This window comes from Agelaius tricolor, unplaced genomic scaffold (genome assembly GCF_023055355.1).
Source record: "Agelaius tricolor isolate 1412-34295 unplaced genomic scaffold, bAgeTri1.0.p SCAF_41, whole genome shotgun sequence".
In the NCBI taxonomy this organism is placed as follows: Eukaryota; Metazoa; Chordata; class Aves; order Passeriformes; family Icteridae; genus Agelaius; species Agelaius tricolor.
Window position 1 is genome coordinate 197086 of NW_027269301.1, and position 27154 is coordinate 224239.

Consider the following 27154-nt stretch of genomic DNA (forward strand, 5'->3'; position numbering starts at 1 on the left):
CGGGCCCGGCGCTTCCGGCTCCGGAGCGAGCGCCGCCCTCAAAGGGGACGCGCGGGGCCGGCGCTCGGCCCGCCCGGGGCCGCCCCGATCACCGCCCTCAAAGGGGACGCCGGCACCCGGGGCCGCCCCGCGTGAATCGCGATCGCCGCCCTCAAAGGGGACGAGCGGGGCCGCCCCGGGTGAATCGCGATCGCCGCCCTCAAAGGGGACGAGCGGGGCCGCCCCGGTGGAACCGCGATCGCCGCCCCGATCGCCGCGGTACCGCCTGGAGCCAGGGGCTCGGGATGAGAGGACAGGACAGCTCGTGGGCTGTGTAAGTAAAATTGCAGTGTTGGTGTCTTCTTCCCACAGCATCTCTAAAATTTGTCAATCCGGAACGCAGCGTTTGGTTTGCCCAGCGCACCGCCCGAGCAAAAGCGCTACTCTGGGCATTCCTTCGGGTTTGGATACTTCTTCCTCCTGGGCTGGCTGGCGTGAGGTGCTCTAATGCCGCTGCAAAGACACACAAGAGTACGGGGGTGGAAAGCGCGTTCCAAGATCTGCCGCAACTCCCATCGCCTGCGCTGGACCTGCCAAAGGCACCGGGCACAGAGGGTGACACGGACCTGCCGTGGGATGTCACGGTGTCACACCTCATCCCTGCCATTAAACAGTCCGCCTGAAATTATCCCGAGGATCGACTTAGAGAAAAGCCAGTAGATGGTGCTTGAGAGAGCAGACACTTTCCTAAAATATGTTAAGCCCTACAAATGGCACCACACTCTGTAGACAATTATAGTGGTCCTTAAGCTGTGAAAAGGAAATAATTTCTGCAAGCTTACCCCATGGCCATCAGTTTGTTAGCATCTTTAATCTAGAAGTCAAATGGCTATTATCTTTAAAAATAAAATAAATTAGCCCCTGCTCGCTCAGCAGTGTTCCACCTCAACAACTGGAAGTCCAGAAACAGTCAAATGCAGCTACACTTAGATTTATGGCAGTAATGTTATCACCAGCACTGTGACTCTTGGAGAAATAAAATTTATAGTCTTGACATAGATCTCCATGCAGAGAGGAGATAAACACACAGAGTACCCAGCATTTCTCTTTACCATTATGCAAAATATCCAGTGCTGTGCTTTCCAAATGAGGACTCCACGCAGCTGCTTCTGAAAATGGAAGTCCCTCACACACTGGTTCTTATGTCTGACACTGAATTCTGTCAGGAGCTTGATTGCAAGTGTGTCACAGCCTGAGTTCCAAGCAGGTAGGACACATAGATCACTGCAACAATTGCAGCACTGGCTGTTTTCATAACAGTGCCCTAAGATCAGCTCTAAAACTGAAAAAATCTAAATCACATTTGCCTGCCACACTTTGATAACTGAATACCTCATGACCACATTCTGATGAATAAATCTTCATTTTCTAGGATGAGTAATATCAGTGAACATTTAACTCTGGCCCTGGACATGCTGTTCCTTATTTGTATCTAAAGTTCCAAGAAGTTTTGCTCATTTAACTTGAAAGCTCCCGTGACTGTTTCTTCTCCCATGACTGTTCAAGGCAATGCTTTGCTCCACAAGCTGGTCAGGGCCTCTCTGCCAAACATCTTAATTAGGAATACAGCACACTTGTGTGTGAAATTATTAAGATTAAGTCTACATACTGCAAACTTCTAATTATATTAGAAATAATACAGCTGTGCTTTCACTCACACCCCTAGAAGCATCATGGGACAGGATAGTTCATCACATTGAACAATAAGGTGTTCAATGGGGGAAAAAAATTGTTTTGAAACCTGAATCTGCTCTCTGACTGGAAAAGAGAAAGAACAAAAGAAGCCAAATGTGAAATCCAGCAGCATGGCAGCGAGCAGCTTTCGTCCTGTCCTGCACGGGCTCCCTCCCCAACAGTCCGGACGCCTGCCCTGGACCATCCATCCCCTGCCTGAACCATCCCTCTGGACCATCCATCCCCTGCCTGGACCATCCATCCCCTGCCTGGACCATCCATCCCCCTGGCCAGACCATCCATCCCCTGCCTGAACCATCCATCCCCCTGGACCATCCCCCTGCCTGGTCCATCCCCCTGCCTGGTCCATCCCCCTGCCTGGTCCATCCATCCCCCTGGACCATCCCCTGCCTGGACCATCCCCCTGGCCAGACCATCCATCCCCTGCCTGGACCATCCATCCCCCTGGACCATCCATCCCCTGCCCTGGACCATCCATCCCCTGCCTGGACCATCCCCCTGGACCATCCATCCCCTGCCTGGACCATCCATCCCCCTGGACCATTCCCCTGCCTGGACCATCCCCCTGCCTGGACCATTCCCCTGCCTGGACCATCCATCCCCTGCCTGGACCATCCATCCCCTGCCCTGGACCATCCATCCCCTGCCTGGACCATCCATCCCCCTGCCTGGTCCATCCATCCCCTGCCTGAACCATCCATCCCCCTGGACCATCCCCCTGCCTGGACCATCCCCCTGGCCAGACCATCCATCCCCCTGCCCTGGACCATCCATCCCCTGCCTGGACCATCCCCCTGGCCACACCATCCCCCTGGACCATCCATCCCCTGCCCTGGACCATCTATCCCCTGCCTGGACCATCCCCCTGCCTGGACCATCCATCCCCTGCCCTGGACCATCTATCCCCTGCCTGGACCATCCCCCTGGACCATCTATCCCCTGCCTGGACCATCCCCCTGGACCATCCATCCCCTGCCTGGACCATCCCCCTGCCTGGACCATCCCCCTGCCTGGACCATCCATCCCCCTGCCTGGACCATCCCCCTGGACCATCCATCCCCTGCCCTGGACCATCCCCCTGGACCATCCATCCCCTGCCCGGACCATCCCCCTGGACCATCCATCCCCCTGCCCGGACCATCCCCCTGGCCGGGCCATCCCCCTGCCTGGACCATCCCTCTGCCTGGACCGTCCCCCTGGCCGGGCCATCCCCCTGGCCGGACCGTGCCCGGGATGCTCGGGAAGGGGTGGGATGCGTTCAGCACGCCCATGGCCCAGCTCCGCCCCCTCCAGTGGCGCTGCGAGCAGCACAGAGAAATCAGAGCAGAGACACGGGAAAACACAAAGCAAGACTGGTCTGGAAAGAAAATCAAGAGGAAACAGAAGAGAGAAAGCAAAAAAAAATAAAAAGGTAGGCACTATTCTGCACCTGTTTCAAAAAGGGCGATTCCTGTTTTCCACGTCAATGGCATTGTCATGAAATACTATTAAATATTAATATCTAATAAATCCCAATTTAATAAGTGAAGCACCATGATGGTTAACTAACTGAGCTCTTGCCTTCCTGCTTTTGAAGAGGTTCGTAGTGTAGATAAAGCCGCTGACTTTCAGTTGTTTCAAGAAAGCTGAAGCATTCCAGGGAAAGGGCTGGCAGCCTCAGGCTGTTCAGCAAGGAGGAGTCTCCTGCACAAAGGGCATTGGCAGAAGAACTTTAAAGTTCTGGACAAATAACTTGATGCTAAGGTAAGGAAGCACAGAGAACTGCAAAAAGAGAATTTATCTGATCTTCTCAGGAGGAGATGAGACTATGGCTCTCACCCCAGGTTCCAAGGCATGATAATGGAGGGACACAGAGGAGGAGCAGGGGTGGTCATCTTCTCCTTAAATGTGGCCAAAACCACAGGAAATACTGAGAATGATTCCAGAAACAAAGACTTCAAAATATTCATTTCCTCCAATGTCTTCAAAGACTACAGCATCTTACTTTTGTTTTCTTTTGGATTTTTAGCTCTTTCCCCCAAAAACAGAAGCCTGTTCTAGAGACTGCCTACAGCATTTTGCAGTATAAACACTTGCTGTGTACAGCTAGAACCTGCTTGTACAGATGAATATATGAGATGAACTCGATTAAGCCATGCAGGTTCTTTTTAAATAGAGACTCCTCGTGTCAGTCTTCCAGCCAAAGAAAATATAAAAAGGACATTTTGGAGTTTAAAAGATGTTTCTTGCTTCCCCCTGAAAATGATCTGCAGTTTCCTGCTGGTTTCAGGTAGCTGGGACTTCTTCCAAGATATCAGTTAGGCCAGCTGAACTCCCACCAAAAAAGAAAACCAACCAAAAGAAACAAAAAACCCCAAAAAACAAAATATAAAAAACGTGGCATTGCCTTGTTTTTGGAGCATTCTAGCAGGCACCTCTGAAATAAGGTCTCCACAGGCAGGAATTCTAACAATGCAGCAACTGTGATCTGAGTAGTTTCACTGAACAAAGCTTTCCTTGAATGCATCTTAGCTACCAGAGCCTTGTTTCTTACAGTTGTAAGAACTTCAGACCTGCTCTCCACAGGTAACAACAAAGATCACCTGTGATACCAACAATCAGCAAGTTAAACCATTGCTGTGGGATGCAGAGCACAAGCCTGGGGAGCTGTAATAATGAGTTACAGGGAGTGAGGACACTGTGCAGAGTTAGGGCAGAAAGCAGGGGACTGGAGCAGTTCAGATCATGCACTTTGGCTTTGGGAATGCTGCTGATTTCGTTCAGATTCAATTGAAATTAATGTTGAACATCAATTCATTGAAAATCACTTGTAGCACTTTTAAAAAGGCTTGCTGTACAAAGCAAAATGTTTCCTAAGAGGTGAAAAATAGCTTGAAAGTATATAAAAAGTGTACTGTGAAATCTATGCACCAATACAAATCACTGAGATGCTCCAAATTAAAAGGATTTTACCATCAAGGTGTGACCCAAAGATAAATTATGGAGTAATTAGGGTTCTCAGAAGATGTTCTTGTGAATCTTTTCAGTCTGACTTGCAACTTAAGTCCCTTCTTTTTGCAGCCTGATGATGAGAAATCACATCCTGTTGTACTCCTGGTTCTGCTTCAGAAACTGGGCTGTTTGTGCCTTTTGCTTTGAACAAATTTTAAAACAGACAAACAACAAAAAAAACCCCAATACTAAAAAAACCACAGAGTCTTTCTCCATGTTAGCCTTGAATCCCAATTCATGACTCATCTATCATACTTCAGTTTCACCAGCTGTTATCCAGCTGCCTTCTCTGCCTTTATATAAACAGTCTGAGCTCATGATTTCTGGAAGCAGTAATTTTCTCAGATAATTGGGTTAGCTTTCTGCATATAACATAGATGATAAAAAGGTGATAGTGTGGGCAACGGTGCTGGAATATTATTTCAAATATTTGGAACTACAGGGCAATCCTAGAGACTGGAAGTTAAAGTGTAGCTGCTTGCCTGGATCTTGTGCCTGCTACTCTATCACACTCCCAGCTCTTGGTTTGTAGAGGAGGTATTATATTGTAAAAGGAAGAGAGAAAACACACACTGTAAAACTCCTTTGTCCAACATCTTATTTTTTGTCTCTACAGATAATTTGAGATTTGGAACTGATGTGGAAAACACTCAGAATGGAAGGCAAACTCCCATGTCTCCTTCTGCTGGTGGGAGCAATCATGACTGCCCAGTGCCAGGTCAGAGGCCAATGCATCAAATCATTCTCTTGCCATCTTCCAGCAGCACTTCCTTAGCATTGACTCCAGCTGCCTGCATCAGGCAGGAGAGTCTGCTTAGCTCACCAGAAACCAGAGGAATTAATGTTACATTTGAGTGACCAGCAATCACCTGGTAATCAGTGGCAACTAAACAATTAACAATTCTTAGGAACCCGTCCTGAGGTACCAGAGGCACTTTTCACTGGACTGTCTGAGAAGAGGGCAGGCAGTTCCTCAGAGCTCCCCTGACTCCCTCAAGAAAAGGCCTGACTCTTTGAAGGTCCTTGTTCTCTCATATTTTGCAGAGAGCAGTCACTGACAGAATTCACTTCTCTGCTTGCAGGGCTTACTCACGCGTTTCAAACGAGGGGCCAGATCTAGAGGTAAGCCAGACTAACTAAAACCATCTTAGCTGGAGCAGCATGAACATGGGAGGGGAAAGCAAATGATGTTGAAGAAACAGAGCCTGAAAGCTTTTTGTCATGGTTATGTGGATGAGAGAGTCAAAAAGCAAAATACCAGACCATTAATAGCATCCACAACAAAGTTTTCCCTTCCCTCTGTTTTTCCTGAAATAAAAAGAGGTCAGCCAATAGTGAAATAGGACATCTGGCAGCACAGCAGAGAGAGAGATGGGACAGCTGTGGTCTGAGAAGGAAAAAGGGCAACCCATTAGACAGATGCTCCCATCTTTCTCCTACTTTTCTCCTGGAAACAGAAGGGAGTCCTGTGACCGTGGTCACAGGGGTTTTCAGGATGAAGAAGAGATGAGAATGTTGACTCCATGATCAGAAGGCTTGATTTATTATTTTATGATGTATGTTACATTAAGACTATACTAAAAAGAAATAGAAAGGAAAAGGTTTCTTCAGAAGCCAGCTAAGCTAAGAATAGACAAGAATGAATAACAAAGATCTGTGTCTCAGCCAGAGCAAGAGCCAGCTCTGCCATGAGTGCTCAGGAAATCCAAACACCCACAGGAGACCAATCCCAGGTCTACCTGTTGCATTCCACAGCAGCAGATAACCATTGGTTACTTTTGGTTGCTGAAACTGCAGCTTCTCACAAGGAAAAATCCTAAGAAAGGATTTTTCATGAAAGATGTCTGCGACAGAGTCCTTTTGCTCAGCCAGGTCTTTTCCCTGCATCTCTAAAAGAAGGTTTCCTTTCTCTGATTACAGCCATTTGCACAGATAATTCATCTGCAGCAATTTACCAACACAGGGGGACCTGGCTGAGGCGTTCAGGGAGCAGAATAGAATACTGTAGGTGTGACAGTGGCCGGAGCCGGTGCCACACCGTGCCTGTCAGAGGTATGTATGACAAAGAAAAAGGAGATGCTGAGAGATTGTCCATCTAATCATCCTAAAGAAGAACAGCCAGGGCCACAGCTACTGCACAGAAAATTTGTCTGGGTAGAGAAGAGGATAGGATTGAAAAGAAAAACAAAGAAAGAATGGAAGCACTGCATAAAAAGGCTGGGCAATAACAGGTGGGTAGGGAAAACCAGAACAGGCTAAAGGAGACTGACAGGAAAATGAAAGGTGTGTATACATTGCCAGTTTCTTGCTTCTGTGAAATCTAACAGTATTTCCTGGCTTTTGCTTATTCCACAGTCTGCACTAGAAATAAATGCTACAATGGGGGCCAATGTTCACAGGCATATTATTCCCCACAGCTCTTCATCTGCCAGTGCCACCAAGGTTTCTCAGGGAAGCAGTGTGAAATAGGTGAGTGCACCACACCAGCTGCTGTGAACAATGCTAGTGATGTTAGCTGTGCAGTGCACAAGGATGAGGTTCCAGAAGCTCCTGCTGCAGGCTAGGCTCTCTAATAAGTTGTCTTTTTTTATTCTCAAGCTATTACTACAAGAACTTTGAAGGACACCTGAGTTGTTTTAGGTGTCTCTTAATAAAACTGTGAATTTTGCAACTGAAGACCTTCATGTCCACTCACAATCTGCCTGACAGAGAATTTTCATTGACTTACTAGACAAGATGTCTGAGAGCCAAGTTTAAACCTAACAGAGACTGGGGAAGCTGTCTGGGAAAGAATTTGGATGCTGTCCTTACATTTTTGTTCCCCTTTTGTTCAGATACTGAAGTTAAATGTTACAAAGACACTGGAGTAACATACAGGGGTACCTGGAGCACGACAGAGAGTGGAGCTGAATGTTTAAATTGGAACAGTGATGGCTTGGTGAACTGGATGTACAGTGGCCAAAGGGAGGATGCTGCTGAGCTGGGATTGGGCAATCACAACTACTGCAGGTGAGGGACTGATGGAAGGTCAGAGCCCCAGGGATCAGCCCATTCAAAGAGCCTGGAGCAAAAGAAAGGCTGATTGCTGTAGCCAGATTCCAAGCAGGGCACACTCTGCACACTCTGTGCAGCCCTTGAGCAGTAATTGCAACATCTGTAGACATATCTGAACTTCAGATCTTCCTAGACTGGATGTTTATGGCAGACTACAAAATGCAAGTGTCTCTAACCCCACAGTCTTCCTCTTGTACCTTCCCAGCCCTCCCTAATTCAGTTTCTTACTGCTTCAAATCCTGGTCAAAACTGTAAAAACCTAGAGTTTCCTGTACCTGACCCAAACTGCACAAACATGCTGTCCACTCCTGCTGTTTGCCATCTCAGCTTCACCTCAATGTACTCCACAGTTTTATAATTCAAATAGGAAATGTAGCAACTTCTGATGCTTCAGTCCACATCTTCACTGCAGAGCAGGACTGAGTTAGCAAAGTAGCTGGACTACATGGCACTATGGCAATAGCTTTGTAATGATGCATAATATTGGGACTCTTTCAGAAACCCAGATGAGGATTCCAGACCTTGGTGCTACATCTACAAAGGGGGAAGGTACACCTGGGAACACTGCAGTGTGCCCTCCTGTTCAAAAGGTACATGGACAGGGAATGGGCTTTGCAATTTCCATTATTCACTGCATATATCAAGGGCTCTCTGTGAACTTGGGCTATTTCTGTAGCCTAAAAAGTTGAGACTCTCATGTTATATTGCATTTAGGCTTTTAGTATTTATAACACCGAGATGATGAGACACATAGAGGTAATATATAAATACTTTGATAGAAATCACACCTAGGAACAACTGACAGGTTCACATCAATCTGGTAATGTGCAGCTTTCTTGTTGAAGTTAGGAACACCAGCTGCAGCTCTGGAAGAGGCACAGATTACCGTGGCAGCCACAGTGTTACCAGCTCTGGAGCTGCCTGTTTGAAGTGGAATTCTCTAATCCTCATCAACAAGGTATACACTGCTTGGAGAAGAGATGCTTACCAGCTGGGCCTTGGCAGTCACAATTTCTGCAGGTATGTAGTTGGTTATAGAATTAAAAAAAACCAAAACCACCAAGCTGCCTTGCAGTGCTCTTAGTCTTTTACATGGATTAGTAAAGCACACAAAGTACATTAGTGGTGACAATGAAACTCACTCCCAATAGGAATTTTATTCCACCTGACCTATTTCTGCTTCTTTAAGATCAGACTCTGCAAGTGCAAATTTAATGTGTCCTTAGAGCCTCTGTATCTCTAGAAAAATCAAAAAGAATACACTTGAGTCTGACACCTTTAGGTCTCTGCAAACTCTCTGCAGATCTGATAATAAAAACAGCTCTTCCCTCTCCTCTGCTGCAGAAATCCTGACAATGACAGCAAGCCCTGGTGCCATGTCCTGAAAGGAAATCAGCTCACCTGGGAGTACTGCAATGTGCCTAACTGCTGTAAGGACACCAGCACTCCTCATTCTTCTCTTTCTTTGAAGCATTACTGTCCTGCATGTCATCTGTGTTAAAATAAGATCTAGAGAAAAAAAAAAGCTGTGTTACAGTCCAGCATCTTCCAGTGAAAATAGAGCTGGAGTTAAACAAACAAACAAGAAAAGCTTTTTGGAGCAGAAAGATTCTGTGGCTCCACTCTCACAGGAGTGCCTTTTGGTCTGCCAGAAGGGAAGATTGCAGAAATGGAGAACAGGAAAGGCAGGGTTTCCTTACTGTATTTTTCAAATCAGAATACAAGTTTCCTAGGAAACAGGCATGACTCAAATACTAAATAGTTCATGGCAGGCTGCCTCAACACGAACTGGTGACTAGGAGGATCTTAACCCTAACTCAAAGCAAGAGTGCCTGAACAAAAAAAAAATCTTAATTTTGGGTTTGTCATCCACAGCCACCTGTGGCTTACGGCAGCGCAGAGCACGGCAGTTCAGGATTAAAGGTGGCTCCAGCACAGACATTGCAGCACACCCATGGCAAGCTGCCATCTTTGTGAAGTACCAGCGAGTGCCTGGAGAGCACTTCCTCTGTGGAGGAATTCTGATCAGCTCCTGCTGGGTTTTGTCTGCTGCTCACTGTTTTGAGGAAGGGTGAGTTGAGGATTCAGTACTATGGGGGGGGGGGAAAAGTCTGGAAAATAGAAGCTTCCAGTATAGCTTTACTGGGAGGGTTTAAGAGTTGGGAAAAACCCTCTTTATCCCAGTAAGTCTGCACTAAAGATTATAGTTAATTGTGCTGAGCATTACAGAGAGGCATTTAATTGGGCAAACTAGCAGGATGGCATTAAGGTAGCACAGGAGAGTATCAGATACCTTGAGAACAAAGTTGTCAATACACAATGCAGAACCATCTGAAACTTGAGAACAGCAAGGGACTGTAAGCACACAGAACAAAAATGAAGGTAAAGAGGTCACTGAAGTCAAACTGCCTGGGTAACAAAGTAGTAATAGAGCTGAAATAAAAATAAATTTTAAGAAAATTAAAAGAAAAAAACCCCAGACTTTCCCATAGCACATCTTCAAGGGAAGGGTCCACTCTAGTAACACAGGAATAGAGACTCTCTTTGCTTCAGTTTTAGTACAAATCAGCTGAAGATTGTGCTGGGTAGGACTTCCCGAGCAACTCCTGAGGAAAGTGAACAGAGATTTGAAGTGAAGAACTACATTGTGCATCAGAGATTTGACTCAGACAATTTCAACAATGATATTGGTAAGAACTTCTCTGGCTTTGTGACTGGAAGGTGGTGGTTGGCTGGAGTTTGTGATTAATGAAGCTGGGATGTTTTTCCTTGCTCAGCTCTGTTGCAGTTGAGCTCAGATGCAGAAGATTGCGCAGTGGAGACGGGCACTGTCCGCACTGCCTGCCTGCCCACCCCTGAGCTGCAGCTGCCTGACTGGACTGAATGTGAGATCTCTGGCTATGGCAAAAGTGATGAATGTAAGTAGAAGATGCAAGTGGGCATGTCCAGAGCTTCAGTCAGTCCCCTGCCCTCAAAGAATTGAAGCCTTTAGCACCACTGAATGTGTAATGTAACATATTGGCTGATAGGAGCACTACAAAATTGTGTAGGAGTTACTCAAAATCAAGTTTTGGTGTAAGTTATTAATCTCAGTTCTGTCAGTTGTAGAGTCTTCCTTGATGCTCTCCACAGTACAAAACTAAAAACAAAAAAAGCCACAATGAATAAGGTAGGAGAGACATGAGATTCACCATCAGGGCTGCCACATCTGCTGTACTCAGTACATTCAGATACTGTAATTTGGACAGAAATCCATTTCTGTCAAGCCTTGATCTACCATGCAGTTGCAGATTGATGCCTTATGCTAAGAGATATTGGCTATGCAGAGATTAGCAAAAAAATAACAATCCCAGATATACATTAAAAGGCTGGTTAAATTGTTTTTAAAGTGAGCTATAACAAACAGAAATAAAAACTGTCTGAAAGTATACACAGGCAGACCTGTATTTAAAGCAAACAAACCCCCAGCCCTTACTTTACTTTCTTCCTTTTCCATCTTTACTTTACTTTCTTCCTTTTCCATTTTCTTTAAGTTCTCTAACTTGTAAACTTAGTTTAGAAGTACTTTACTTAGTATCATACAAGACAAAAATTGTGAAGCATTTATCATACAAGACCTAATCACAGTTTGAATCCACAGGGGTTTTGGAACAGACCTAAAGACATAGATGGATCATAAAGTGGGGCATAAAGTATTTTTAAAGTGCTTTTAAAGCTTGTCCTCAGTATTTCTTACAGGGAGTACAGAAAAAGCTCTGAGAGGGAAAAGATGCTGCAGCTGTAATTCAAAACTTTACTGAATAACAACAATCCTGCCAACTTTCAGTTTTGTGCAATTGTAGCTATGCAGGAGAATAAATCCAATACCAAAACTGACCACCCAAATCTCTTCCATTCCAGTTACTCAGTATTATGTATGACAAAGCATTTACCTTTTGTTAGTGCAAGTCCAATGTTAAAAAGTTAGGATCTATTTCATACAGTTAAAGTATTTTCATAGACATTTCCCATGACTTCACTCTGATTGATGTAACTATGCAAAGATGATTTATCCACCCAAGAAATCTGGCAGTCTTGAATTGGGAGCCTGCAGAAACCTCTCTAGCTTGCTGAAGAAACAGTATTGTTTCTCAAGTAGATTTAAGCTGTTCTGATTATCAAAGTGCAACACCCAAGATTAAAAAGACCCTTTTGCAAGGAAATTTTGGTTTAGCCACAGAGCTTCTTCTGTTCACCCTCCCCTAAACTATGGAAACGGAATTGCAACTTTTAAAATACATCTATATGCACATACACAGACATAGATCCATATTTATTTTGTTCATTTTTCTTGCAGTTTCTCCATTCTACTCAGAGCAGCTGAAGGAAGGCCATGTCAGGTTGTTCCCAGCCAGTCGGTGCACAGCACAGTACCTGGACAACAGGACAGTTACAGAGAACATGTTATGTGCAGGAGACACAAGGCACCTGGATGATGCCTGCAAGGTAAAACCCAATTCTGGTCTTTTTTTTCTTTTCTTTTCTCTGTACTTTGAGCTAACTGAACAAAAAGCTTCAGAAAACACTTTAAAGAAGTTGTGCATTTGCCTACATGGCAGTTCTAGTAGGCCTTTGATGAACAGAACTGGTGGCTCCTCTCTCATTTCTCTTCATCTCATGGAGGGGAAGGCAGGGAACACTTAAGCAGTCAAACCAGAGCAACACAGACTTTTGAAAATCCCAAATACAGGAAATACCACAAAACTGAACAGGAAAACCCACCCCAGCATTTCCTGGTATTTTCTGTTATGTGAGCATACAAAGCACTCAGCAGGAGGTTCTGTAGAAGGAAGGGGGTGCCCCTCTACTGGAAAGTAGAGAAAATAAAGGCTGGAAGGTGGCAGAGAGCAACAACATGAGGAAAAAGGAAGGTGTGCATTCAATCCACATCCTTTTTGTTTAAACAGCTATTTAATAATTTTGCTTCACTGTTACACATAGCAGTATAAAACCTCTTTGATCTCTATAGCTTGAATAAGGGCCTTCCTCTCTTTTTTCTTTTCAGTATTTTATCTGTATTTCATAAATGAGCTCCATACAAAGTCAGACACTTTAGTGTCACATTTTTCTGTCTCTCTGCCCATAAGAGGAGCATTGAGGGGAGTCTGGAACACAAAAGTGACTTAGGTCAAAGTACTGTTACTAAGTGTGGTGGTCTTTGAGGTGGTCCCAGGATGAGGGAAGAGAAGATTTAAGTGTGCTGACAGGGCTTCCTGTTTGTCCAGATCCTTACAACTTCCAGTGCAATAGGAAGACAAACTGCAACGTGAAGGAAGGGCATGTTTTCATAATCCTCTCCCTATTACAGGTTATTAGGAGCTAATCATCCTTGTCTCAGAAGGCTGATTTATTATTTTATGATATATATTATATTAAAAGAAAATGTGATATGATTAAATTATGATATATATTATATTAAAAGAAAATGATATACTAAAACTATATTCAAAGAATAGAAGAAAAGATTTCATCATGAAAGGAACAGAAAGGAATGGAATGATAATAAAATCTTGTGACTGAGCAGAGAGTCCGAGACAGTCGGACTGTGATTGGTCATTCATTAGAAACAACCACATGAGACCAATCCCAGATCCACCTGTTGCATTCCACAGCAGCTGATAATTATTGTTTACATTGTGTTCCTGAGGCCTCTCAGCTTCTCAGGAGCAAAGATCCCAGCAAAAGGATTTTTCATAAAACATGTCCGTGACAACTAAGAGCTCTCGATTTGTGAGCACACTACATGGGGCTGTTTCTGTACACACCAGTGCACCCCTAAGGCAGTGGGGGTGGGAAAAGCAGTGCAAAAATAAACAAGGAGATTGTTACTAACCTGCTGCTTCTGTGTAGGGCGACTCTGGAGGGCCCCTGGTGTGTCTGCAGGGTGATCGGATGTACCTGGTCGGAATCATCAGCTGGGGAATAGGCTGTGGCCGCAAGGACGTGCCTGGCGTCTACACAAATGTGATTCGTTATCTTGACTGGATCCAGGACACCATGAAACTCTGAGGAAGAGAAATGAACCCTTTCCAGTCTTGTGGCCATGCCCTCAGAGCCTCCTTTGGGGTGCTTTAAGTGTGCTGAAAGGGCTTCCTGTTTGTCCACATACTTACAACTTCCAGTGCAATAGGAAGACAAACTGCAGTGTGTAGGAAGGGCATGTTCTCATAATCCTCTCCCTATTACAGGTTATTAGGAGCTAATCATCCTTTTCCCCAACATCACCCAACTTTCACCTTGCATCAAATCACATAAGTACAATAAAAAATTAATTCTGGCCCTGAGTGAATAAACCAAGAGAGATCATGCATCTCTTCAGCAACTATATTGTGTTAGGAATGGGTGTGAACTGAAGGGGACATTTAATTTCCTGAAAAGCTTCATCTCCCTCCTTACTTGGCTGTACAATTGGAAGACATTAAGCTCTGTCCTTACACCATTTGACTTTGCCAATTTAAGCTGGTTTCAATAGAAGCTGGTTCCCAATAGAAAGAACAAAAAGCTGTAGGCACAGGCTGCTTATTTCCAGATTAATATACTTCTTACTTCTTCAGTTTGGAACCAATTAATTAACAGAGTTTGACCTTAAACTCTCTGAGCAAATTCAGGATGGTTTAATTATTAGGACATTTTATTCTTTCACTTGGTTTTGCTCCTGGTAATGGAATAGGTAAAAATTTTAATACTGGCTTGATCTGCCACAGAATCAATGCATATTTTTGACTGTTAAATTTCCATGCATTATCATGTGATAGGAAGCAAAAGCTCTCTCTTCTGTGCAGCAGGTCAAAACAAAGGACAAGTGGATTGGTAGCTGTTTTAAGTGCCTGCTAGATTTACATCCACAAGTGAAGGGCAAATCAGGTATCACAAGGCTGCCTTTGTCCTTTTACAGGAAACAAGACAGGTACAACCAAGTCACCATGAACCAGAATCTCAGTAATCAGCATTATTTCCTTGCACTGCAGCTGCCACATGATGCCAAGTGCCATCTATGCCCATCCTAAGAGTGAAGCCTCTCTGAGAGCTTCTTTTTGGTTTTGTGAAGAAAAGAAAGGTGGAACTACCATTTTACAAAAGGAAAACATTGTATTGAGGGTACAAAATAAATGTAGTTTTATCATCAATCAGTATCTCAGAAATCCCTGAGATGGTTTCCATCTTTTCATCAGCTTTCCCACTTCTTACAGAGTTTCTATCCCTACTTGTCCTCTTGCAGCACCATCTTGAGACAAGATCTAAGAATAACCACTGCCATCTGCCTGCTTGCTTCCATCTGACTTTGCAGCTGACATTGCCACACTCAAGCTGTTTCAGAACCCTGGCTTGACATCAGCATCTTTAGTAACTGAAGTACACAGCTGCACCTCATGCTTCCCCCCCAGAAGTCCTTCATATGCCCAACTTCTGTCATTGAAGTTGTTCATTTCCCCTTCCTGCCCTGCTCCATCCTCACAGGAACTTGCAGCCATCTCAGACTGGTATAGTCAGAAGGGCCTGATGCCCTAATGTATGTAAGAAACCTTTCAGAATCTTCAGTAACATGAATCACTTCAGTAAATAAAAGATCCTATAAAAATCAAAGCTACAAAGCCAAAGGATGGTATCAGTACTTTAGGAGCAGGAAGGTGGTGAGGTATTTAATTGTCTTCATAATCAAAGCACTGCCCTTAGCATGCAAGTGCTGTTGTTTACCCAACACAGCAAACAAAAATGGTTCAGCTGCATTCCTAAAGACATTTTCACCTGAGGTTCTAGGAAGTGCTCAGCACTCCTTTTGGGAAACACTAAGAAAAATGACCAAGAAAGCAATTAGTTTCAGTTTTTCAGACAGCAACTTAGTCCCAGGTTTACAGTGCCAACTGCATAAAGACATTTATCTCCCTAAGGCACCCACTATACACAATCAAATTGGGTTTGATTATAATTTACATTCCTCCTCAAATACCAACTTTATTTCTTATAAAGCCTGCACAAAGCACTCTGAAATGACACAGATGACATGTAAAAATCCATTTTATTGAGGCCCCTGTTGAAGGATTTGTTTGCACTGAACATGCTCAGCAGTAACATCACCTCAGCAGAATTCCACCTGCCATGGAACCCCTCAGCTGCACAGGAAGCAGTAATCCCACGAGCAAGAGGCCCCTCATGAAGTGTCCACCACATGCAAGGTGGAATGAATGCCCTCCCTGGTTCAGGGTCACCCTGTCCTGTTCACAAACATGAACTGCACATGCTGGACCCCACAGCCACACGTGTGTGGTCATGTGTGCAGCAGCTCAGTGCAAGCTCTGCTGGCAAGAGAAAATCCACTGGCATGCAGTGGCCAAAGAGCCTGTGACAGACAATATGAACAGGGCAGGTGCCTCTCATTTCCTACTCCTGCTGTACAGAGGGATGCACCACAGCCTGGGATGGGCAGATACAGCAACAGCTCCTGAGGAAGGGATGATCCCAGTGAAAAACCTGGCACAGGTTTGAATCCATCTGCACAGCACCTGACTGGTACAGAAACTGAAATGAGGTAGGACAGGAGGAACACTGCAAAGGTACCAGGTCACAATTATCTCCAAGGAAGACATCAGTGAGCAGGAAAACAGCACTATCACCATCATTTGCAATAGGAAAGGAGAGGCAAAAAGAGGTTCCAACAAGTTACTAGGACAGGGGTTATCTTCATGCAGCCACAGCTTCAAATTCCATCAGTGCTGTCTCCACAGAAGTTCCACTGTCTGTCTCTTCTGATTCCCCCAATAAGCTAGGAGAATTCCTACCTTCAAACACTGGTGAAATAAGAGGAGAAGCAGAATGACATGGAGATACCACTGCCCATCAGTCACAAGATCTGAATGTGCTTCAAGTCTGTATTTAGAGACTCAAGATCCTTGATGATCAGGACACCTTATGAAATACCTCGAGAAAGAATGCAATTCTTCCCTTCTTTCTTTTGTGGCACCATTCCCAATCTCAGGCTTCTCAACTTCCCATCCTGGGTAGAACAATCCTGCAGTTCCTTCCAGTCCTTTTGAGGCAGAACAGCGAAATGTTCTCCCTGCTGGCAAGAGCTACACAGCTCTACACCCTAACACCCAGTGATACAGGAATGCAGATGCTGGATCATCACACTGAAATTTGTGGAAATTCAACTTTGTAGCACGTACAACAGGATAAAAGCCAAACAAAATACAAGGAAGAGGAGCTACAAAAGGCCATAAATCCCTAGAATTTCCTCTAAGACAGCAAAATGAAGGTGATACAAGCTTACATAGCTGACTTGCTAATCTCAAGGGACCTGAGCAACTCTCCCATCTACTGTTGTTCCAAATACTTCAGACTCAGGTAGGGATGAGGTGGTTTCAGGTCAACCTTACTTTTCCCTGCTTTCCAGCACTCTGAGCACTGGCTTTCCTGCTTATGCTACTACAGACAAGGGAGCAACCCTAAAGAGATGGATGGGATAAGAGGCTGCATCCAAGAGCCAGGGACAAGGGCAGTAGGAGAAGTGCTCTTCCTTGCTAGCAGGAGCCTCTAGGTTCGCACTTGGAACTTGCCAGCCTTAGTCATGTATTTGATCCCCTTGAATGGCTTGTACTTCTCCCCATACATGTCCAGGCGATTCACCTTCAGTCCTAGAGGCAAACAAACACTGCATGAGACTGACTGCTGCCACAAACAAAGCTGAAAAGCCTTTGGGATAAGGGACAGAAGATGATATTGGTGCTGCAGAAAGCACAGGGAAAGTTTTAGCAAGCAGTAGATGGAATGGAGAAAAGCTGACACCTGCTCATTGTTAGAATCACTCTTTACAAACACATCCATACCTTTAATTTTCTTTAGAGGCCTGTAAGCATAAAATGCAAGGAAATGCAGGCAAGTTGTTTCACAGACCACAAGAAAGAACAAATCCATGTATCTGTAGTCAAAGCAGACAACTTTTCTGCTTGAAGAACATGTTTCAGGTAGAATGTACTTCAGAAGTTTTGAAAACTTACTTCAGCTACATGCAGAATGAGCAGCAGCAGAGCAGAGACCATTCCACTTCTTTACCTCAGAGTCACTTACCAGATATAGCCAACTGCTGAATTTTAAACTGCAGGTTAATGGTGGGGTTTTCATCTGGTTTCGATGTCCCAGCTTGCAGGCTCACGCTCCCCTTCAGACTTGGCAGTTTCTGGGGGTTTATTTTCCCAACATCCCATGACAGTAACTTAAAGGAGCAGAAAATGCAGCAGTGAAACTCAAATGCTGCACCTTGGAAAGAAGAGTCCCCTTCCAATGACAGCTTTTAATGTTTCTCTATGAAAAATGCCTTTTTCTTAGTATCTTGCCTTTCATATTGGCCAGACACAGGATTAAGGAGGGGATACCTCACTCCAAACCTTTGTTCTCCCTCTCTTTCCATGAGGCTCCCCAAAAGCCTTCTATGAATGCTATTTCTACTAATTGTGCTAAAGAGTAAGCCCATCAAAATAATGTTTGCAAGAAGAAAAACAAAAGTTACCTCCTCAGCTTCAAACAACAAAACCAGAACACCCCAAACCAAACCAAAACCATTACCCAACCCTCAGTGTTTGCAAAAGACTGACATGCAGCACTGGGCAGGACAAGAAGGTAAGTTTGTAAGGCATCCACCAGATTGATGTCCCATTATACAAGAGCAGTGCTGGGATTTTCTTCACACAGCAAGTGGCCAGAACTACAACCCACTCAGACACCAAGGGATTTGTTCTGGGGATTAAGAAAACCCAGAAAAAGTTCTCAGCCCAACATAGTGCCTTCAACAAAGCAGTGTTCGTGGAAGTAAGCATGAACAGGTTGACTGCATTTTCTGATAGATAAGAAAGATTAAAAAAAGAGAAAAAAATCTAATTTCTCTCACCTTTGTAACTGGATCAAAGGCATGTGTTCCCTGGGAGGGTGTGAGGGTCATATTTAAGACACTTTTTGGCATCTGGCTAGTGACCATCACTCCCTCTACAGTCTTCCCCATGGTCTGCTTTGGCCCCACCGTGATCTCAAAGCGTCCCAGGGAGCTGCTGTCACGAAAACTGATGTTGTGTTTAACATAGACAGGAATTGCCACAAGGCTAGAATAAAGACACAAACAGAAAGGCCTGGTCAATCTCTCATCTTCATATTTGCTTAGAAGAGAAGGAAATGCTCCACTCGTTTGTTTGAGCTAGGAGCAAAGTCAGGATTCCATTCTCATGTCTTAATTACACTTTTTGTAATCAAGCTTGCTGTGTCCTGTTTGGTCAGAAAAGGGAACTACATCCAATAAAACAGGAAGCTTGGCCAAAAGAAATGGTTTTGCTTGTCACAGCCAGGTTGGCAAGCAGTTCCTGGCAGTGCAACACCACTTGAACTTCATATTTGTGCTTTTGGTTGCAGTTGCCATTCCTTTTCACCTACTAGAGATAAATCTGACAAAGGTCTAGCAAAATTCTTCAGCAACTGTAACTCCAAATAGTACTTGGGAAGCTGCTTCTAGAAAAGAATGCAAACCTGGACAAGAACTTGTGGTTCCATTAGGAGAGATGTCAAAAACCTAACAGGAGCACCAAACTATCTTGTTTTATTCTAAAATATGAAATCAACAGCCTGATTACTCCACACTGTCCAATTCTTTCACTATCTACTTTGTTTATCTGCTAGCAGTCCTTGAAAAATGCTGGCTGGTCAGAAAGAAATGACAGAATCACAAGGAGAAAAAGTGTAATTTAAAAAAAAAAGAAAAACACAAATCACCATGCACCTCTACTTCACCTGGCCCAACACGCCACCTCATCTTTAAAAGTTCCTTCTTTTATCCTCTTCCTAGCCAGAAAGACCCAAATTTCCTAACTCCCAGCAGCAGACTCATCACCTACTTCTGAGCACTGACATGGTAGGACAGCAGGCGGAAATTCCCGTCAGGAGGGATGAAGGAGAGGATCCTCTCTGACTCCCAGCGCTTGAAACGCACACAGGGGTGGAAGCTGACATCGTCCAATAGCCGAGGGTTCTGGAACAAGAACTCACAAGGTCTGTGGAGGCAGTGCAGCTTCAAATGACCTTAAAATGGCTTTAAATGACCTTAAAATGACCCTAAAATTACTGTAAAATGACCCTAAAAGGACCCTAAAATGACCCTAAAATGACCCTAAAATGACCTCCCCTTCTTAGCAATCTTCCATCCATGAACAGCCTGCCATTTGACACACTCTTGACCACTTGAAGGTGTGTACATCCAGATGTGTCTGATGCCATTGTATCTATGTGAAAGCAGCACTCAATAACCTCCATCCTTTTTTTAGGATATTTTTAATTCTATTTGAGAAAACTTAGTCGTGTCACATAATTACATTGGTGTGTACTCACAGCAGAGGTGGCTTTTCAGGGTATCTGCTTTAAGCACCACTGGATCTCAAAAACTTAGCCACAGCACACATCACCTGTGCTTTTAAATAAATAATCTGAAAAAGCCTTTTTAGGCTCCAAGTTGCTGAAGTTCCTGATGAGTTCCCATTGTCATTTCTTTCTCTTTTCATCCAGCATACCCAGATTCTGAGGTACTGGGGTCCATCATCACAATCTTAGCAGCAGGGCTGGGAAATCCCTCTCAAAATACTAAAGTAAAGATACAGCCTTGAGCTTTACCATAAAGGAGAGGGTAAGGTCTGGCATCCCAGTCAGCTTGACACAAGCATCAATCACTCCTTGGATTTCAGCAGTAATAGTGGAACCTGTAACAATAAGAAAAACACAGGTGGTTTTGTGAACCTGATCAAAAAAATCCCAAAGTGGGAAAACTCTGAGTGAAGAGGAAAGAAATCTATTTTCTGAATGAAATGCCACAGTTCAATATGTTAAATATCTGTACCATTCCCAATGACTCCTCTAGAAGATTCATTCAGTTAAGAACCATGGACACCAACAATGTCCATTTTAATGGCCAATGACAACAGCTCCCAATTCTAACAAGACTAAGAAGCACAAATACAAAAGAGAAAGTGCTATGCACAGTTTTTACTCATCTTCTATTTTCCCCATACAGAATTACTTATGAGACCTCAAGAACAAAGACAAGTGAAAATCTTGGTGCCTCTGTAAAATTTTTGACTGAATAGCACATACAAGTTAGCATCATTCCAGAGTAAAAATGGGACCAGAGCTTCCCACACTTGGATGAAGGTGCACCTATTTCAAAACCCAACTCTCTCTTCAGCCACTGTCAGGACAAGTTATCCTATTCTTAACCAGGAGCAACTTCCATACCTGATTTGTCAATGATTGCATCTATCTCCTCAATCACATCAAAATAGGCCTCGTTGTTGGTGTATTTTACACCAGTACGTCTCCAAGGCACCACTGAGAGCTGTCCAGTGGGAAGCTGGTCACCCACATTTGTGCTTCCTGAAAAAGAAAGGGAATCAACAACCACAGAAGTTAGGCAATGCTGCACAGCAAGTCCCTGGCTTTATTGAGCTGAATTGTAATTAATCCCCAAGAAGCTCTGTTTCTTTGTAGGAAAGCCATTACTCTTCCAGACTCCCAGTACTCCAAAAATGTACATCTGTCTTACACCCAGCTCTAAAACATCCCACAGTAATGCATGGGAAAGTGTCTACACATGGGGATGGGCAAACTCACATGAAACTAACTCATCCTGGAAGTCATGGCATGTCTAACTGAAAATGCAATCTGACTGTTTTAGGTTAAAATACCCCAAATCAGACCAGAACCAAAGTGCAGCTGGTGCTGAAATTGGAAAGAACCTCAAAGCAAAGCACTAACACATGACTCCCTTAACACAATTAACACTTAACACCTGTGCTGCATGAATGGTACAGGACAACATAAATTTTCTCCACCCATGTCCTAATTTCCTTGTGCAGGAATGTTGCCACCTGGAGCCCCCAGTTTCTCTTCCTCTTGTTTCCCTGTACCTGTGATGGTGTTGACGACTGTTCTCAGAATAGTGGGAGGCTTTATCAGCTCCTTCAGGATATTGGACTCTGTTGCCAATGGAAAGCCATTGTCCAGCATCTCCTCCAGCACCTCATACACCACCACAACATTGTCCTTGATTATCACCTCTGAACAGACACCAAAATAATCCTGTGCAAAAGAAAGAATTACTCAATGATCTCTGCAAGAGAATCTTAGTGATCGTTCAGTCCAGTGCTCTCTCTTCTTGAAGGAGGCAAAAAAACCACTGAAACTCCCTGTATTACTACAAGCACACCTCAGCCACTGCTCCAGTAAGGAGGCAAATTCCCCCATCAGCTGTCCCAACCAGGTCAGCAATTTTTAAAATTGAACATTTAATTTATTCACTGTCTTATTCTATGTGAACTTCAAGCATCTTACAGGAGAGAGCAAGTGCACAAACACAAACCCGAGCTTCTAGTTACTTACAGCAATTAAAGAGATCAGGCATTTTGCATAAAGAATGAGTTTATGTATGCTGTGACAGTAGAGAAATCCTAGCTCTGCATTACAAACACTCTTTTTCAGACATACCAGATTTTAATACACATCTAAGCCAGTGACAACACACTCGTGCCTCATACCCTCATAAAAAACAAGACCTAAGGGTCTGACACCATCCACTTCTGGCCTGAATGGCCAATCCACTCCCTGAAGTCAGAGAAACAGAACTCAGAGTACAGTCTGCGTTACAGGTTCTGACTGACATCTTGGAAGCAGAAGCTCCCATGACACTCGTTTGGCCAAGCACGCACATTTCCTGTGGGCTGGCAAGATGCTGGTCACAAGACATTGCAAACGCAGACAACACAAGGCTGTTGTTGGCAGGAGGAAGACAGACAGACATCTTTGGTGTTTTCCTAAACTGATCAGAAGATGTGTCAACCATAGCAGAGAGGGAATACAGCTCCTCTGGGGCAACTCCTGCAATTCACTGCTTTAGGAAGCTTCCAAGAAGCATCATTAGATGTAAACGGGCAGGTTGTCACTAATTGATTAAAAAGCAAAAGCTCCTTGTGAGAACGAGGCCAGCGTGGTCTTAGTTCACAGTTCCCAGAGCAGATAAGGCTACAAAATAGAAATATTAATTTATGAAAGATTCATCTTGTGGGCACAGGCAGAGCCCGAACCCCTCGTAATTCCTAGGCAGTAAATTCCCAACTATGCAAGCCCTGTCTACATCCTCACAAACGCAGAATGAAAATTACACGATCGGAAACAACAAAACCCCTAAGAGGTGCAAACCAGAGGGGTTCTTTGCCGAGGGTCCCACACCCCTCGGCCATACCTGGAAGGTGTCCACGACGCGGTGCAGGAACTCGATGACGAAGAGCGGCGGCACCTCGCTCTGGATGACGGCCACGAAGAAGATCTTGTGCCGGTAGACGCTGAGGAGGTAATGGTGAGGCGTGGGGATCACCGGCGGCACGTTCTCCGCCTCCGAGGCCCGCTCCTGCGCCTCAAAGAAATAATCACAGACGGAGCGGCTAACCACGCTCTTCCAGTGCTTCTCCAGGAAGATGTCCCCCGAGGCGTTGATGAGGAACAGGCTGTGGATCATGGCTGCGGCGGGGCCGTGCCGGGCCGGGCCGGGCCGTGCCGGAGCGAAACCCCCGAGAGCGCTCCCCACACGGGCCCCGCCCCCGGCAGGCCCCGCCCCCGGCGCGCGGGCAAACACGCCCCCACCCGCTCGGGGGCGGGGTCTCCGCAGCGAGCGCTGCCATTGGACGCCATAGGCCGATGGGGCGCGCGGCTCGTGACGGGACGGAGCGGCGCCCTCCCGCTCCGTGACAGTCCCGGGGACCGCGCCCGGCCGAGCCCTATGCGTCTCTGTCCGATTCCGTGTCCCGTCCCGTTACACAGCTGACAAGGCAGGGAGAGACGCGGGGCCCAGGGAGCTATGCAGGGCCGCCCCCGCTAGGCGGTGCCATCGCAACCCGAGGATGCCCCTCACGGAGGCCGCTGCGCGCTCCCCCTGCTTCGGCGGGGTGTTCACCTGCCCCTCATGCTCCTCACCGCGTCCCTTTTCTAGAGGGGAACTGGACCACCGTCCATGGAATGAGGAAATAACCCGGCTTTTGCAGGAGGAACAGCTAGGGAAACGTTTTCCACTCCATTATTTTGCTGGTACGTTCACCACGGAGTAATTCCCCAGGAAACATCCAGCTGGCGTGAAAAAGTTGTCATGCCAAATTTACCTAAACCCTCTAGCAAATTATTTCTTTGCATAACTGGAACTAGTGTTTCATGTTCATATAGCAGATCCCTGGACTTCTGAGTAAAACATGCCATGACAAATAACTTTCCTACTATACTGCTGGGAATATACAAAAACAATGGAAAAGCAGTCCTTGTATCCCATTAAATAAACTGTCTGGGCACACAGCCTTTTTTATATGGGAGCCTCTTCATATGGGAGGAAGGTTGGACTGTTACCCCAGCACAGGAGGCTGAGATTTCACACCCAACTGTGATTCAGGATTGTGGGTGTGGAAAACGCCAATCACTTGTTTTTAAAATTGTAAAAGTTTAAGAGTAATAAAATGGTTATTAAAATAGTCATACAATTAGAGTAATAATAATTTGGACAATTTGAATAAGGACAATATGAGACAATAAATACAAAGAGTTACGGATGTCCAGGTACCTTTTTCTGGGCAGCATAAGCCTGAAAAAGGACCCATGTTAACAGAGGATTAACCCTTAAAAACAATAATCTGTTGCATATTCATACACCTCATACATGATGCATAAATTCCATTCAAACACAGGATTCTGTCTGGTCATCATCAACTTCTTCTTCATAGTCCTGACGGCATCCTCTTGCCCGAGCAAGGTGGGAAGAAGTTCGTTTCTCCTGATAATGGAGCAATAAATTCTCTTTCTCTGAAAGATTCAGGTGTCCTGTGGCTGCTATCTCAGTGCGAGTCCTTTCTTTAGAAAAAAAAGTATCCTACATAGCACAGCTTCTAGTTTAACATTTTGTCACAACCTAAAACTATATTTAACACAGTGCTTAAGAGAATTAACACAGCATTACTTTCTAACACAACGCATGTCATATTCATTTTAATATTTGCGAAAGGCAATCACAATCACATCACATAGACATTTTTCACAGCGGGCAAATCTTTTAAGCGGCGATATCGGCCTCGCCTCCCGTCACCTCACGGCCCGGCCCGGCCGCTCCCCTCACGGCCCGGCCCCGCCCCGCCCCGCGCGCTCCCAGCGTGGCCCTGCCTCCCCCGCCCTCAGCGGCGCAGCCGCGGCCCCGCAGCGCCCCCTGGCGGCCGCCCGCGCCCCGCCGCGCTGTTCCGTGGCCTCGCCACCCCCCTCCCCCCGCGGGCTGTTCCACCTCGCGCCCCCCCGCCCCCCGCCGCAGCGCGCCGGGCCCAAGATGGCCGCCGTGTCAGTTTCGGGCTTCGCTGCTGTCCGGCCTTCACCTCCCGGGACCCGGCGCTCGCGGCCCTCGGTAAGTAACGCTGGCGGAGCCGCGCCGGCTCGGGTGGTTGATGCCGAGGAAGTCGGGGACAGGCGGTTGGCGAGCTCCGTGGCCTGGGGAAGGGGAAGGCCCAGTTGGGCGCTCCAGGCTCGCGGCCTGTTCCGGCCCCGCCGCCGCTCTGCGCCAGGCCCGGCCCCGCCGTCCGCTCCCGCGGCGCTCGCCAGGCCCACGCCTCGGGGAGGTGGCGGCCGCGGCACGGCACGGGTGAGGCGGGCGAAGCGGACGGGGCTCCGCGAGCTGAGCTCCGATCAGTGTCTGGCGCGGGAGAGCGCGGCTGAGGCGGGCGCGGGCCTGGCCGTACCCGTGCGAGGAGCCGGCCGGGCCGCACTGCCCGTGTCCGGGAGGACGGAGAGCTGCGTGGGGCCCGGCTGGCTGCCGCCGCTGCGGCCTGCGCCCCGCTTTTCCCGAATTCGCCGGTGCGAGCCTCTGTGCCGAGGCAGTGCGCTGCTCGGGGCTTCTGGTGCGGGACCTACCCGCGCTAGGGATGGGGACGAGCGGTAGCAGGTGCAGGGGTCGCTTGTCACCCCGAGGGCCGGCGAGCAGTGACCCACCGGCGCTGGGACCGTCCCGGTGTCGCCCCGGCCTGGCCGGACGGTTGCATAACGCCCTGCGCTCGGAGCTCGGCCGGGGACAGGGCACGGAATCCTCCGGGCGTCGGGATCCAGGGGCACCGCGGGAGCGCATCTCTGTTCTGCGAGGAGGGCAGGTGTCGAGGACCGTGTTTCCCTTTGCATCCGTTGTTCGCAGAATAAAAGAACTCTAGGCAAGCAGTGCATCTTTTCTGCTTTAAGCAGTCGTTCAGAGTGTTTCCAGTGCTGGCCATGTGGAGCTCTGCTATTGAGTCTGATGTCTGTATGCAAATGTGTTCCGCGTGTTGATAAATTCTTCAGTACTTACTAGAAAGCAGAACACGATAACTGTGTTGTCAACTTAGCTCTTGTCTAAAAGTTCCCTTGTAGAAAATCCTTATTTTTTGTGATAAACACTACAGATCCTTCTTGGTTCGCGTACTCTTGAAGCAGAACTTCAGCACAACAGTTATCACATGCAGGAAAAGCTATTTTAAAGATAACTAACTAAAGGCTCTAAAGCAGAGCCTCACACCCTTTCACCAGCATCATTAATTAGCAGTGTCATAAGCTTTCCTTTTAGGCTGTGTATGGTCACCTGTTACTTGTCCTCAGGTGTTTTTAGTGGGCCTCATCAATACTGAAAATTATCTTGTATTTTTTCTGTGCCCTCTAAAAGTAGAGCATTTAATTGCAATCTCCACCCGTGTTTCTTCACTTTTTTCCTTTATGGAACAACTGTCATAGCTTTTCTTCACAGATGGGAAACCCATGATTACACTCCTGAAAGTGCTCTGAAAGTTTCTTGCTGTTTGCTCAAGAGTCTTAGTTATTCCTATTTTCTGTCAAAGTTTCAGGTAGTGTCTTCCATGTGTAAAAATGAAGAGAGCTGCTGCTCTTTTAAGATGTTTGTTGTGGTTTTCTTTTTCCCCCCAAATATTAATTTATATTGTGTTCAACAGTGATACAAATCTTGGTGTAGACTAATGGATCAAAATGGAAAGGACACTTTTCTCTAGGCTGTATGGGGTAATTTTAGTGCTAAATTATGCTTTTATTAGCAATAAAGATAAAATCTGAAGTATTACTTCAGTACTTCAGAAATGTAGTGGCTTAAAACTCTGTTATGTGTTTAACAAATTAACATTGTCTGCTACTTTTTTTCCTTTTCTCCAAAACTGTTTTTTTTAAAATGTCTCTCTTGTTTTCTTCTAGGCCTAACATTAGAGCTCTTTTGGTTGTGAGACCAGAAGCTCAGGTGAGATAACGCTGAAATCTTCACATATTTCTG

The 27154-nt window shown here is 45.8% G+C and overlaps 3 protein-coding genes across 5 annotated transcripts in view; 2 read left to right on the top strand and 1 right to left on the bottom strand.

Moving 5' to 3' along the window:
* The first annotated feature begins 170 nt into the window (after nucleotides 1-170).
* Nucleotides 171-14945, top strand: PLAT (plasminogen activator, tissue type). 3 transcript variants are annotated; one of them, XM_071454760.1, is made up of 14 exons: nucleotides 171-313; nucleotides 5342-5443; nucleotides 5808-5847; nucleotides 6646-6777; nucleotides 7081-7194; nucleotides 7560-7734; nucleotides 8278-8369; nucleotides 8625-8799; nucleotides 9124-9209; nucleotides 9655-9850; nucleotides 10333-10469; nucleotides 10557-10697; nucleotides 12116-12264; nucleotides 13669-14945. In XM_071454760.1, exons 2-14 carry the CDS (start codon nucleotides 5363-5365, stop codon nucleotides 13825-13827), a joined length of 1677 nt encoding a protein of 558 aa, XP_071310861.1. In that variant the 5' UTR covers nucleotides 171-313; nucleotides 5342-5362; the 3' UTR covers nucleotides 13828-14945. The 3 variants fall into 3 exon arrangements, with proteins under 3 accessions (XP_071310861.1, XP_071310863.1, XP_071310862.1); XM_071454761.1 differs by lacking the exon at nucleotides 171-313 and adding an exon at nucleotides 2915-3145; XM_071454762.1 differs by lacking the exon at nucleotides 6646-6777.
* Nucleotides 14946-15816: 871 nt separating this feature from the next.
* Nucleotides 15817-23456, bottom strand: AP3M2 (adaptor related protein complex 3 subunit mu 2). The gene is made up of 8 exons (XM_071454766.1): nucleotides 23081-23456; nucleotides 21750-21921; nucleotides 21079-21216; nucleotides 20461-20546; nucleotides 19692-19825; nucleotides 18701-18908; nucleotides 17884-18028; nucleotides 15817-17450 (listed from the first exon to the last, which is right to left on the bottom strand). The coding sequence occupies exons 1-8, from the start codon at nucleotides 23351-23353 to the stop codon at nucleotides 17350-17352; spliced, it is 1257 nt and encodes a 418-aa protein (XP_071310867.1). The 5' UTR covers nucleotides 23354-23456; the 3' UTR covers nucleotides 15817-17349.
* Nucleotides 23457-25136: 1680 nt separating this feature from the next.
* The window catches only part of KAT6A (lysine acetyltransferase 6A), a 30440-nt gene continuing 28422 nt past the window's right edge, over nucleotides 25137-27154 (top strand). The window contains exons 1-2 of the mRNA XM_071454757.1: nucleotides 25137-25264; nucleotides 27079-27121. The gene's annotated coding sequence lies outside the window, so the exon portion shown is untranslated. The remainder of the gene's footprint in view (nucleotides 25265-27078; nucleotides 27122-27154) is intronic.